We start from the raw sequence: 14,802 nt of genomic DNA on the forward strand, positions 1-14,802 counted from the left end.
GAAACGTCGGGAGTATAAAGTGTACGAATCATATTTTCGTGGAATTTAGGGTTGCATACGATACAGTTGAACACGAACAGATATGGCAGCTAATGCACGAGTACGGTTTTCCGGGCAAATTGACGCGGCTTGTTAAAGCTACCCTGGAGCAAATGATGTGCTACGTGTGTGTTTCGGGGGCACTTTCGAGTCCTTCCGAATCGCGCAGATGGTTGCGGCAAGAGGATTGACTGTGTTATTCAATATCGCTATTGAAAGTGTGATCTGCCGAGCAAGCGAAGATCGAAACAAGGTGAACGATCTTCAACAAAACTAGTAACCTTCGCAAATAACTTGGACATCATTACTGGAAACCTGGAAACTGGGACGACGAAAGCAGTGTCCAGCAAACAATTTGGTTTGTATATCTCGGTTGCAACTGAGAGATACGAAGTCATATCCGCACGGAAAAGTTACACTACATAAGAGCATATAAGTACCAAAGTGAAGGCAATATACGTACAAAAATTTTGTCAACCATTTGTAATACAATCTTGAATTCTATACTACAGTTTTAGGAACACGCAACTTATTACTCCTAAATATACGATTAAGATATAACTAACTGTCACAATCATCTATACCGCTTTATAATTCACAGCCATAAGTTGTATATGACGATAAGCATGACTGCTATACAACTTATTATACACTTCGCTTTGACATACTCTAATCATTATGCAATTCCGATGCTCCGAAAATCAAATATATGGTAGGAACAGGCTCCAAAGAAAATAACATTTGCCTCGCACGGATAGCGACTATTGACGGTGATGAACTGGAACTGGTTGATGAGTTCGTATATTTGGAATCTCTGGTCACCGCCGACAATAATACGAGTATGGATATTCAGCGACATCTTCAATCTGGAAGTCGAACCTATTTTTTCCTCCGCAAGACGCTTCGATCAAGGAGCATTCGCTACCACACTAAGCTGACGATATACAAAACGCTAATCAGACCTGTAGTCCTCTGCACACTTGTGACCGTAACTTTACTTACGGAAAACATACGTGCGCTTGCCGTATTTGAACGAAAGGTGTTGCAGACTATTTTTGGCGGAGTACATATGGATAGTCGAGAGTGGCGTAGGCGTATGAACCACGAGTTGCAGGCAATACTTGAAGAGATTCCCATCGTATACCTGGCAAAAGTGTCGAGACGCTCAATGAATTGGCGATGAATTGACCCAGGACCAAGGGCAGTAGAGAGGAATTCTTGATACGGCAAGAGCCACCTCGGCTCTCGACTGGTAGAAGAAGGAATTTAACAGTTTTACAATTCACTCAATGAAATGGCAATAGGTTTTATTTATGTAGGTCTAGGAACTAGCAACAATACGTATACTCCTGCCTGCCATGCACGAAAATGTGACTAGAGATTTCCTTTCAATATAAGAAAACATTTCAATTGGTACAAAATATGAATTGAATTTCAGGAAAAAAAATAAGCAACACGTCACCACACATATGCTCTAATTGTTTCAAACTTGTAAAAACTATTTTAAATAGAACAACTTCTAAAACAGCAGAGGAATGTAGCTCACAATTCAGTAAAAAATGTGAATTATAGTGGCAAGTAAGCATCGATCAAATTCGAAAAGTTTTGTTACCTATTGCACTCTTTTTAGCACTGTGGTAATGCATTTTCACACTATTAACCTAAAAAAAAGAGGTACTATTTGTGTTCAAAATAATTTTATTTCCGTTTTTTATTACACATAGGGTAGAGTAAGTAAGTCAATCAGCTCCTCGAAGAAAAAGGCCCGCTGCACTATTTTTTGACCTGGACTCGTTTTAAAGTGTTGCCCTGCGATCCTATCCAAAGTTGCTTTGCCTTAAAAACTACCACCTGCGACCTCATAATCCACTACATGCCTTAGGTTGTTGACTCTAGCGTAATACAGCACCTTCTGTTTGGCAACGTAATTGCGCATCTCAAAGATCACTCCCCGCCCGATGGCAGGTCCGGCCGGCATTACGCGAAGAATTTCACTTCCCAGCTGCTGTAGTTCGGGATTGACTGACAGATAAGATTGCACAAAGTTCAACATCTCGTCGATTTCGCTGACCTGAAGTGGCGCCTGTTTCAGTAGTAATTTATTACTACTCAACTTGGCAGTGCAACCCTGCGTTTTCATGTGATTTATGATCTCGGACAATACTTGCACCTCCCGCTGCAGAGCACTCGGATGTTGAGGCAGGGTTTTACGTTCCACCTTTGATGTTCTACACAAATTAGTCGCAGGATCAAGATCACATTCGAATTGCGCTTCTTCCGACGAATCAACACCATTATGATGAGTTTTTTCAACTTCTGCAAATTCAACTGAATGTTCCGTTGTGGACTCAACTGGTGGACTAGCTGGGTTCGTATCGGATATGCGAACATCAATGTCAGGATTTTCGGCGGCAGGCTCACAATTACACTTGTTTATGATGGAATCTGTTGGCAGTAAAAATAAAAGCAATAAATAACTATTATTGTAGAAGTTAATATAGCCTAGCGCTCACCTGTAACCAATAGTTTTTGCAAATGATGCCGGAAGACATTAGTTTCATTTCCTGATAACATATAGTAGCTTAAAACATCTCCTTTTCTAATTACGACCGTAGGATCAACAATAATGAATTTTTTATTTATCACTTCAGTGGTATTGTAACAAACATCACAGGATGCATTCGCATCTTCAGGGTTTTGATCAACGTACAACTCAATTCCAAAAAAGGTTTCGGAAGGTCCTTTCTGGATCATGGAAATTTCCAATCCTTTGGGTTCACGAACTTCAAAATTGAGAAACGAGTGATGCGGCCCATGATGATGTCTTCCATGGTGCCAATCGTGATGGTGCGGCCAGCCATGATGGTGATGGTGCGGAAAGTATCCTCCGCCTCCGTGCTGATGATGGTGGTGATGATGTTGATACTGAGCAGCAACTATATTGGCAATCAGAATGCATCCAAAAATCACAAACTGGTAACGTTCCATTTCGACAAATAAATCGTACAACCAACTGCTTCTACACCCGATCACGAAATAACAAATGTCACACTCAACAAATTGAATGAACCTTTTACCGCGGAGTTATCAGTTTTGTTATGACGAACTCAATCAACAATATTAAATTGAGTACGAAAAAAGTTGGTGCTTCTGCTACGGCTCAATTAAGACCGTGTCTTGTTATACACATAGGCATTATTCCTATACTTGAATATTTCACAGCTACTGTTGTGACTAAATTTTACTCACACTAGCTTACATCTGCTTAAAACTCTGCCTTCTAAGTACTACAACTGATACAAATTTTATTGTGAACAACGCACACTCAGCCTTATATTTTGTTAACAAATCAATTGTTTTTAAGTTGATCGTTCATAAAAATGGGAAACCCCCTTTCATGATATGATAGCACTAAGCGTGGAAAATCCTAACATAGATGATTAACTTAAGTAGTAAACAGTATGTTAATAAAAATAAATCTTTAGTTTTTCTTCTTCGAATTATAGTATACCACGTTTGAAATAGATTCTCCAATTCATCATGGTTTAGCGATTGCACTAGATAATAAATTTGGAACATTAATATTTAAAGTTTCGTCTTCTATCGATACATCCGAAATATCACAGTCGCACTTTTTGATTAGTGAACCTATAATTAAACAACGTAAGTATTAGTTAACAACAATGATAATCAGCTTACGAAGCATACTTGTAATCACCATTTTTCGCATTGGATACCGAGTAACCTTCGTATCGTTTCCAACCAACACAAAATACATCAGCTGATCTTCCTTTTGAATGACCACATCGTAATCCTCAATGATAAACTTTCCATACGTGATCGAAGTAGTATTTCTGCACACGTCACATTGACTCCCATTGGCTCGAGGATCCTTGTTGATGAACAACTCAATACCGAATAGGGTGGTGGTCTGTTTCTTATGCACCATTGAAACCTTCAGACCCCTCGGCTCATACACTTCAATGTTCACCGACGGTACTTGAGATCGCCATTTATGTCTATCCAACGGTCTCTGATAACCATGTGGGTGCCAGCCCTTATGATAGACACCTTTGTGGCGCCAGTTAATCCGATAGCTAGCGACAGAAATCGCTCCTAACAGCACTAACACGAAAAGTTTCATCTTTGGTACTTAAAAATAAAATACTATGCAGCAGAATGCAATTGATAAACGGTACTATGTTTCACGCCGCAAGGGGAGTTTCTTTTATATAAAGGACAACTTCTAAACCAATTTAAATTGGTATTCCGTAAACAACGAAGGAACATTCTTTCGTGTTCCATTTTGCAGCATACATCCAATGGCCAAACCAAACATTACGTGATCTAGCTTGTTAAATCAGAAAATATTCAGTATAGAAAACTCATTCCGCGAAAGATGGAAGAAAAGCAAAAATCAATGACAATGTGCAGGAGCATCGATCGACCCAGAAACGCTGTAATCGTCTATTTCGTAAACAACCGAAAGCTTGCAATGGCTGGCAAAACAAGAAATTGCTTCTTTTTCCAATGACTTATTGCACATATTTTAAGTTCAAATTAAATTACGAAAAATTGACAAAACTGGACAGCAAAGCATTCTAATCTTTAGTTCAGTAATTATAAGGTGTGCAATGCACTATGTTTAATTTATGCATACTTAGTTTCCTTCAAAATCAACAGTTCATTGCTCACACGTCAGCGACTGTGCGAGTCTTTAGCAATCAAAGCACTGATAGGTTTGTTTCACTCACGGTCGGTAAACATGGTGTAACAAGTTCTGCGTAGGTAAGGTTATTCACCATGAAGTATGTATGAATCAGTTTGTTAACAACTTTAGAGAGGACTCCTAACCCTGTCTGTGACTTCCAAATCTCGCGTAAAGACGTAAAATCTAATTATAGTTAAGGTGAAGAAGCCAAAATTAGACCCATTAGGGAGCAGTTCAATGTTTAGCTAATAACATGTTGAAATTCTTCATTGCCAATAAGTAATTTAATGCTAAATAATTATTATAAATAATTATTTGTCTAACACATAAGCTGTTGGTTTACTTGACAAAATAAATGAAATTTGCACTCCTGGCGATTCTGGTGACGATTTTGTCCACGACGGTTGTAATTTGTCGCGTTCGAAAGGGTGGGATATTTATAAAATTTTGCAATCAGCTTTTCCTCTGTTTTATTAAAAGTACCACCAACACCAAGGAAAGTACGGAAACATTTTCAACAGAGCAGCATAGGGGGGCATTCCGCTAGTTCGCTAACAACCAACCAGATGAACTAACATTTCGGTTGATGGTTAGCGTTTTCGTTCATTTTTGAAACCGTTAGCATAAGTGTCAGTTTCCTTTAATTATTAATTATTATTATTAAGCGCTAATTAAATCTCTAGCTTTTTTCTAAGCTGAAAATCTACAAAAAAATTGGACTAGTTTTGACAAGAGAAAAACAGTTATGAAATATAATATAAGTTATCCCGGGGCAAGTAGGATCTAAAAATTGGATAGTTAGGGTTTATTCGATTGTGTAATCTCACCAGTTCCAGTTGCAGGTTAGCTAAATTATATTAGCTTTGCCTTCCCAGATTTACATAACTTCGGTTATGTGTCGCCAGAACGGGCTCAAACTGTTTACTTCCTCATAAGCCAAGTTAATGGACTTATTTTTTGGGTCCCGTTGGTTTGGCCCTTTTCGATATCATTTTAAAGTTTTACCGATATAAATATTAACCAGTAAACCATTTGGTTTACTGCAACTGCAACTGAGATATACGACATCATATCTGAACGAAACAGTTGTAATTTACACCGTATAAGAACATATATGTACCAATGTGGAGGCAATATACGTGCGAAAATTTTAGCAATTATTTGTAATTCTATCTTGCGTTTTATACAGTGGTTTTTATAACACGCAACTTAATACTCCAGAATATATGATTAAGTTATAACTTAATATTGCAATCATCTGTACTGCTTTATAATTTACAGTCATGAGTTGTATATGAGGACACGCTTGACTGCAAAGCAATTTATTGTTCACATTGATTTGACATACTCTAATCATTATACAATTCCAATGTAAACTTGACATGAAAACGATTTAATGTGAACTTTCTATTACGATCTTGTGTTATCTAGGAAGCGAACTTGTTGCTTTGGTTATTTAGAAAAGTTTCTACTAAATAACGCGAAATAAGTCAACAGTATTGATATTAGCGGTCTATTCTGCTATAAATGCCAAACTCTAAACAATGATCAAAACGCGGGTTTTATTTATTTGGTAACAGTAAAAAATATGAGCGGTAAATGGCACCCATATGGGCGGTGAATGGATCATCATATTTCAAGTGAGCGGTAAAAGGGGTCATGAGATTGCATTACTTTTATTTAGAAATCAAGTAAAGTTTTCTTGTAAACACAATTGTTTTCTCTATCTTATGGCGCAAATTGGGTTTCGATGGACCTCAATTTAGATTTGTTATGGACAAACTAACTTAGAATCGTTTTTAAATGAGTGGAAGATGGCGACCATACGGTAGTTATTGTGTGTAACTTGTTGATACACTAATTACACAGGTCTACAAAAAAATTTCAGACGCATGAGATATTTTAGGTGAATTATATATTTTTTGGGGTGCTGAGTCCAAAACTGTTTTTCTCCATCACGTACAGATTTTTTGCAAAATATGCTTCTTATATGGAAAAGTCACAAATTAGATGCAATTATTATCACATATTCGTAAAAAAAACCAAAATAAGATTTTTTTCTATTCACTAGTATTTTTCGACTGAGATATAAATATCGAATAATTGGGATTTTGGCCGATCAGTCATTAAATAATAGTAGACGTTATATTTGCCTTTTTACGCCAACGTTTCGATTCGGATTTGGATCTTCATCAGGGCTTCTACGGACGGGTACTTTTATTAACTGTTGTTATCTGAGATATAAGCAATTCAATTCTGAGAAGCATCAATTCTGGATCACAGCAACAAACCAACACGACTACCGATACTGGAAGCATGTCATATAATGACTACGAACAATATCAACAAACGCTCCGACACAGATGGAATCAACATATGTTATACGGGAATACTAAGCACACTAAAACAAAATATGTAGTAGAAAAACAACCACACAGGCAAACACTAACACAGAAACACAAGACCGGACACAAACACAAATAAACATCATGAATACAAACCAATGAAAAATAGCACAGTTAAAATCAAGCCAATAGTAAAAGTATCGTGCCCAATGTAGAAAGAACTATTCACGACAGGTTAAAATAGTAATAAATATAACGCGAACAAATGACAGTTACCAGTAAGTCTAAACAATACTATATACACAGTAAGAAATCTTTACTAAATTCTGATTAACTTAAACATTATGCAGTAAAACAAATTGTACCAAAATCCAAAACCAGACAACACTGTATGCTAAAATAATTTAGACAAAGACGATCAACACTTTGTAAGTAACAAACAAATTTTATCTCAGATAACAACAGCTAATAAAAGTACCCGTTCGTAGAAGCCCTAATGAAGATCCAAATCCGGACCGAAACGTTGGCGTAAAAAGGCAAATGTAACGTCTACTAAAATTTAATAACTGAACGGCCAAAATCCCAATTATTCGATTTTTTTCTATTATTTTTGCAAATTTTTACTTAATATATACGGGGAAAATACTTCTGGATTGAAATATTTAATCTTTACTATTGTTTTCTCCCTTTAAGACAGAGTTACTGTGCTCAGGTACATTCACTTACGCACATTTAACTGCAGTGCCTTACAAAAGCAAAATCTGTCAAAACTATATGTAAAGCATTTGTCGAGCTGAATGTAATCTACAATTTTGCTGAATAGAGCAGTATTTTATTTTTTCGATTTATAATAGAAACGGCTTTTAAACCTTGTTATATAAATAGAACGTTTGTTTGCGATAAGGATAAAGTTGCAACACTATTACTGCGTAAATACAAAAGATAATGGAGTACTCAATTCAGGAAGATTGTAGATTGCATTTAGCTCTACAAATGTTTCATACATGACTTTTACCGAATTTTTTCTATAAGGCAATACAGTCGACTAAGCGCAAGTGTTGGTGTATTTGAGCGTACCAAATATGCTTTAACATAATATTCTCCATAATTTCTCCATCATATATGGTTTTCTTCCAAAAAATGGAAGAGTTTACATTAATAAATACAATTCTAATGTAAAAATTAATTTTTTAATGTAAATTACATCCGATATATTTCTGCTGCTTTAAGGTGCATTTGGATTGGCAACATGTGGCATGCAACTTTTTCAAAACAGTGGCCCGATGTTCAGATGGCGACAGAAGCAACATTGTGCAACAACTAGCAGCATATCGCATACCACATGTTGCATTCCACATGTTGCCAAAAAATTGTCCAATTAAAACGCACCTTTATGTCTAAAACCAAATTTCAAGATTATTCAACAAGTATTGCATGAAAACGTGACATGATGAACAATTTTTATTATTTTTTCTGAATTTAGTGGAAAAAAATCTATAAGAATCAGTTAAAAAATCCTATGCAGTTTTTTTATTCAGCCCTGTGTTATGTATACCTACTGCCAGAATAACATGTAGTGTGACGAACGCCTGGGACCAAAACATCATTTATAGAAAGGTGCAACCTAAAACGCAAATTGAAAACGGCACCCAAATGAAAAGTTCAATTGTGGTGTTTGGAAAGCTAATTATAATTAAACTATAATTTAAATGTATGCGTAGGAGTTGTATTTTTCATTTCTAGAAAGGTTTAGTTGGAGAAAATCAGTTTGAAGCGAGTTATGAGCTCCGTTCCCACTTTCCCCGCATTCCTACTTGCCCTGGGGTACTTTAAATTTGAATCATAATATTTATTTATTATTCTGACGGATATGGCCTCTAACGCCTCTGACGTATTCTGCGGAAGACTTCCAAGCTCCTTTAGTGTGTGTTTTTCTAAAATCGACAAATAGCAGGCAAAAAATATGTCTGTCACCACTGGCGTGCCCAGTGTGGGGCACGTGCCCCATCTTCTCTGTAGAATTTAATCGTAAAGTAAATAATTTCTGAAACTCAGAGGTCCGCAGTTTTTAATTTAACCGGCCACTATTTTTGTTATAAGTAAATTATTTGCGTAGAAATAGTTTCAGTTTCAAGACCATTTTCAAGTCTAGTTATAAATTTAATTGCAAGTTTAGTTTTAAACATAATTTAAGCTCAATTCCAAGTTCAAATTCAGTTCTAATTTCATGCCCAATTTGAACACCTATTTGAAGTCCAATTTTAGGCCTAGTTTCAAGTCTAATTTCAAATACAATTTCAAACACAATTTAAATCCCACCTATATTCAATTTCAATTCTTACTTCAAAATCATTTTTTTTTGGTTCGACCCATGCACCTTCCAGCATTGGACAAAAGGTAGGAGTCACAACGACGACTTGTTAAGCGTAACTACGTATTCCCCCCTTGCCTTTCCACTCTTTCCCCTCCATTTTTCCAAAAAAGTTCATTACTTTCCCCTACCATCCTTTCATAAAATGTAGAACAATCGTTTCAAAAAATATTAATAATTTTTTGCCTCCCGATTTTTAAAGGAAATTTTAAAGGAAAGGGTGGGGGGAAGACAAAGCTTTAAAAATAAGTTGAAATGACCTAACTGGTATAAAAAAATAAAAACAAAAGAAGAATTGTGACAGAATGGGAGGGATAAACGGGACATACAAGAAAAAAAAGAAAATGGGAGAGAAACGAGGGAAACCGAAGGAAACGAAGGAAAACAAAAAACGGGGGTGACTAGATAGAAAAAAGATGACAAACGGAAAAGAAAAGAAAAAAATGAGACAAAAGAAGAAAAATCAAAAAAAGGAAAAAACGAGTGAGAAAATGAGGATAAATTACACAGAAAAGAAAAGAGGGGCGAAAAAAGTAAAAAAAACGGGATATGAAAGGAAGAAAAGAAAACGAGAAAATACGGGGAAAGAAAGAAGAAAAACCGAAAACAGAAAACAGAAAAAGTGAAAAAAACGGCACAGAAAAGGAAAATATGGTGAGAAAAAATTAAAACGGGTGACAAAAAAGATAAAAAGAAAAACAGAACGAAAGAAGAGTTAAAAGGTAAAAAAAGACAAAAACAGGACCGAATAAGTATAAACATAGAATACCGCCCGTGTGCTGCTACTCCGTTATTGACCAGAACCGATAAGACAAAAAACAGGACCGAATAAAAGAAAAAGGTCGAAAATCGGACAGAAAACGACAAAACACAAGACAGAAAAGAGAAAAAACAAAAGAAAAAAAGACGAAAATGGAAGAAAAAGGACGTAAAACGGAATATGGGAAAATCAGGGTTCAGAAAAACGGCAAAACGGGATAGAAAAAAGGCAAAAGGAGAATGAAAAAGAGAGAGAACGGAACGATAACGGAAAACGGAACAGAAGACAACAGAAATCATAATGAAAAAAAAGAATAGCGAGTGAGAAAAAAATCGGTACAGGAAACGAGGAAAACGGAAGATGAAGTTAAACGGGATATAAAACGAGAAAGTTTGGCTATAAAATGGAAAAAAGAAAAGAAAAACGAGATTAAGAAAAAGGTAATAGGGTATAGAAAGAGGCAATAAACCGCGATACAACAAAGTAAAACTGCAGACAAATAAGGAAAAGGGAGTAAAAACACGGAATAAACGATACAGAAAAGACAGAAAAACGTAGCACCAAAAAGAGGACAAACGAAACAGACGAAGACGGAAAATTAGAAGAAAACGAGATAAAAGAGTTATGAAAAATGAAGAGAAAAAAGAAAAACGGGGAAGAAAATAACAAAAAATGAGTGAAAACAGGACTGAAATAGAAAACGAGAAAAACGGAAGAATGAAACAGGAAGCACGGAACAGAAAAAATGGAAAAGGAAAAACGGAAAAAATGAGAAGAAGAAGAACGATGAGATAGAAATAAGAAAAAAAACAAAACAAAACTAACAAAAACGGGTCAGAAAAGAGGTAAAACGTGTGAGATAATAAGACGAAAAATGTCAATTTGATTTCAAGTAAAACCTCTTGTCTATGCCCCATTCAAGTTCAAATTAGTCCAAATTCATTGTATTTAAAGTCCAATGTCAAGCTCACTTTCAAGTTCAGTTGCATGTCCGACTTTAAACCTAATTTAATTGTATTTTCAGATACAATTTTAAGTCAAATTTCTACTTAAATATAAGTCAAATTAAATCCAATTCTAATTATATTTCAATTTCAAATAAAGATTTTAGTCCAATTTCAAATAAAAACTTCAAAAGTCTGTTTAAATTCCGACTTCATGTCTAATTCCATGTAAAACTTCTAGTTAAAATTGCTCTAAATTTAAGTCCAATTTTAAACCTATTCCAATTCAATTGGTGGTAAGCTTCAAGCCTAAAGTAGTCCAAATTCAGGTTCTATGTCAAGTCTAATTTGAAGTTCCATTTCAAGTCAAATTTCTAGTTCAGTTAAAAATTCAATTTATAATCCAATTCAAGTTTGATTTTAAAAGCAATTGCACGTGAAAGTCCGGATTTTTCCATGTAATCGACCGTAATTTTTGTGATAAATAATAATAGATTCAAATTAATGGACAAAGTAGTCAAATCTCAGATCCCCTCAAATTCAAATAGGCTTATATTTTGTCTTATCGTTCTTTCAATTTTATGATTGGTTTCAGAAAATAATGAAAATTGGAAAAATTTTACACATTCTATGGTTTTATTCGGACGTAGTACTTCTAAAATATATTTCCAAATATATTATAAAAAAAACACATATTTTTTGCATATCTTTTTATGAAAGTTCAACTATCCCACGTAATGTTACTTGGTATAGTTTTCACTTTTTCTTAATCACTCGCTCTGGGAGCAATTAGATACTCATCAAAATCTACCAATTTAAGCCGATCACGGCCAAGTTCTAACACTTTGAGCTTCTCAAGAATGCTTCCCATACTAAAACCTACTCCATCCGGTGCAATAAAGACATTTCTCACATGATCTAGTAATGGTCTTAAAATTTCTACTGTATATAGACGACTTTTCACAAATTTCATTGAATCGCTGACTAGATAGTTGGCATTTTCCATTGGGAAGAACAGGGTTTCCGATATCTCATTCAGCTCACAGTTATTCAACATTTTCTCGACATATTTTTCCAAAAAACGAACTGCAGCATAATCGTCATGATCGTTACATTCGTGCGAGCAGTGTTGTCCAGTCTCCCCGAATAACGTTACTATCAATATAAAGTAGTTCAGTATAAAACATAACAAAACTGGAATTGATTAAAACATTTACTATCTACAAACACAGTTCTCCATGGTGACCACTTAGCCTCGTGGCATTCGACCTCCAAAATTCTGTACTTAATCGTATCACCTATCGATACAAACAAGTTGTCATCTTGAATGAAATACTTCCCATCCGTAGGAAAACTGACGTTCCTGCACAAATCGCACCCAACATCGGTCTTGTCCGTTGGATTTACAACCAGCTCAACTCCGAAACCCAAGCTTTTAGCTTTGTTTTTGATCCAAATCTGTATCCCACGAGGTTCCAGGATCTGGATGTTCACCTTGGTTTGATGGTAGAATACAATCCACTCGGGAACGGGCACAATATTTTCGATCGACCCACTGTTCGACAGATCAATGATGCACAGCGCGGTTACTACAACGAGCACAGCTTTCACATTCATTATTTCCCTGTAAACTGATTTCAATAATCAGGCTAGACTGGTACATAACACACGAGCAAGTGGCTTGTTGTTGATCAGCAGCAGGAATAAGATGAGCATAGCATACGCCGGTCAATGATACGCTATTCGGTGTCAGAAAATTGATTTTAAATTGAATTCGTAAAATATTGTCAACTAGGTATATTTTCTTTAAATTTTGCTTAGACACCATTCTGCTACAATCAATAGTGTTTGAGTCATGCTTTTTTAAATTTTTTATTAGGAATATTGACGCACTTTTTAAAACTTGATAGTATTAGTCAATAACCAACCTATGAAAAAATGATTTCCTTCACTGTCGACAGAAATACATTCCGTTCGTAATCAAACGGTGCCACACTAACGATGCATAACTTTAGATAACATTTTAATGTTAAAATGTTAGCAAAGCATCTTATGCTAATTTGGATCGAGCGGCGTGTGATTAGTAGATCGAATATAAACATCCCCATTTGATCGCAATAAATCATATTATCTGAGAACAAAGTGATATTTCTATAACAGCCTTAAGCCAATGCTGGGAAATCCCCTTCGAATCACCGCATCGATTACCTCGGCGGTAAATTCCTGAGAGAATAGGAATTGTTCTGCTCAGTGAGAATCCCACCTCAGTTGATGACCTGTTTCGATAGTGAATTAACGAATTTGTTTACCACTGCGATTCAGTTGCACGTCGTGTTTGAGCGGGTCTGGACAGAAATTCTTCGAAAATGGCGCAAATTTTGATGCTGCTATCAGTGATTCTGCTTTATGCGAGTGTGGCTCATGCTGGCTTTCTGGACTGGTTTCGCAGCAGTGCTAACAAAGGTCACCAAATATGTAAAGTTGATTTCGAAGTGATCGAACCTCAAGGCCTGAAAGTTTGGACACCTCAAAAACCGGAAATGAAAATGTTCGGCATCGAACTGTACATCAATCCAACCGGGAAAAAAGATCAATGCAATCTGTGTAAAAACACCACCGAAGTGACGCATGGCAAATTCTTTGTTAACGATGATAACATGATTGTTAAAAAGGGTGACGTTCTAGAATACATAGCAATAACAGATAACGGCAAGACGGTTCAGCGCCATAAACGCAAGAAGTTGGTTGTTAGCGGTAAGTGATTTGTTATTTAATCTTCCTTCAGTTTTTAAAAAAATATGTTTATGTTTATGGAACTGATTTTTTGGAATTTTGGAATGTGTTTTTACTTTCAGATTATATAATTAAGCGACAGGGTCGCTGTGCTTGCTCATCGCCTGTCCCATCATCGAGTGTTCGTGATCCAGAACCAAGCGGTGAAATTGAACTACTTGAACGCATTATCGCCAACTTATCCAACCACTGTGCCGAAGGAGTTGTTTCCAATTACTTGTTCCTGCAAGTATCAACTCCTGCCGGACCATCGAACCTAGTGGAACGTGTAAAATCATACCTTTCGACAAACGCAGCCTTAAAACCGTACGCCAGCACCGTTACTACAGCTGAAGACTATGCGGATGGAATTGCGTTCCAGGTGAAGTCGATTGTGGACAAACTTAAAATTTTGGAACTAACTAACGCCGATGGTGATATTCTGGACTACGATGGATTTACTACTGTCGATAAAATAGACGTTCGACTAGGAAATGATTGAAAAATTCTTATCGGTCAACCTCTTTGTAACATTTCCTACACTCAAAATCCGCCTTACGACTGCTAAATAAAAATAAAAATAAGCTTTTCCATTTACATAGTTGTTAATTGTTGTGCAGTCTCTTTTTTGCAATAATCAGGATAGCTACTCCTGAGCATCGTAGACTCAACCTCAAAAATGTGTAACGAGCGATCTATCCATTTAATATTAAAGGGAGACCTTACCTTGTCTTGGAACACAAAGACTTGTCGAGCAAGTTTGAGTGATCGGGTATAGGACGCCGTTCTCTTCAAGGCTCATACGGCATCGATGTCCGAGATCTCTTCGACAGCTTCCGCTTCCTGGTATTAGGCCGCAC

At 36.2% G+C, this 14,802-nt stretch overlaps 3 protein-coding genes across 3 annotated transcripts; 1 reads left to right on the plus strand and 2 right to left on the minus strand.

Annotated features, from left to right (window-relative positions):
• Positions 1-1,730: 1,730 nt before the first annotated feature.
• Positions 1,731-3,056, minus strand: LOC128743371 (uncharacterized). Its single transcript, XM_053839927.1, has 2 exons — positions 2,553-3,056; positions 1,731-2,484 (listed from the first exon to the last, which is right to left on the minus strand). Exons 1-2 carry the CDS (start codon positions 3,025-3,027, stop codon positions 1,877-1,879), a joined length of 1,083 nt encoding a protein of 360 aa, XP_053695902.1. The 5' UTR covers positions 3,028-3,056; the 3' UTR covers positions 1,731-1,876.
• Positions 3,057-11,901: 8,845 nt separating this feature from the next.
• Positions 11,902-12,787, minus strand: LOC128740751 (uncharacterized). Its single transcript, XM_053836315.1, has 2 exons — positions 12,388-12,787; positions 11,902-12,325 (listed from the first exon to the last, which is right to left on the minus strand). The coding sequence occupies exons 1-2, from the start codon at positions 12,785-12,787 to the stop codon at positions 11,937-11,939; spliced, it is 789 nt and encodes a 262-aa protein (XP_053692290.1). The 3' UTR covers positions 11,902-11,936.
• Positions 12,788-13,517: 730 nt separating this feature from the next.
• On the plus strand, positions 13,518-14,501 carry LOC128743670 (uncharacterized). The gene is made up of 2 exons (XM_053840292.1): positions 13,518-13,924; positions 14,026-14,501. The coding sequence occupies exons 1-2, from the start codon at positions 13,537-13,539 to the stop codon at positions 14,442-14,444; spliced, it is 807 nt and encodes a 268-aa protein (XP_053696267.1). The 5' UTR covers positions 13,518-13,536; the 3' UTR covers positions 14,445-14,501.
• Positions 14,502-14,802: the final 301 nt, after the last annotated feature.

The sequence above is a fragment of the Sabethes cyaneus genome, chromosome 3, assembly GCF_943734655.1.
Source record: "Sabethes cyaneus chromosome 3, idSabCyanKW18_F2, whole genome shotgun sequence".
NCBI lineage: Eukaryota > Metazoa > Arthropoda > Insecta > Diptera > Culicidae > Sabethes > Sabethes cyaneus.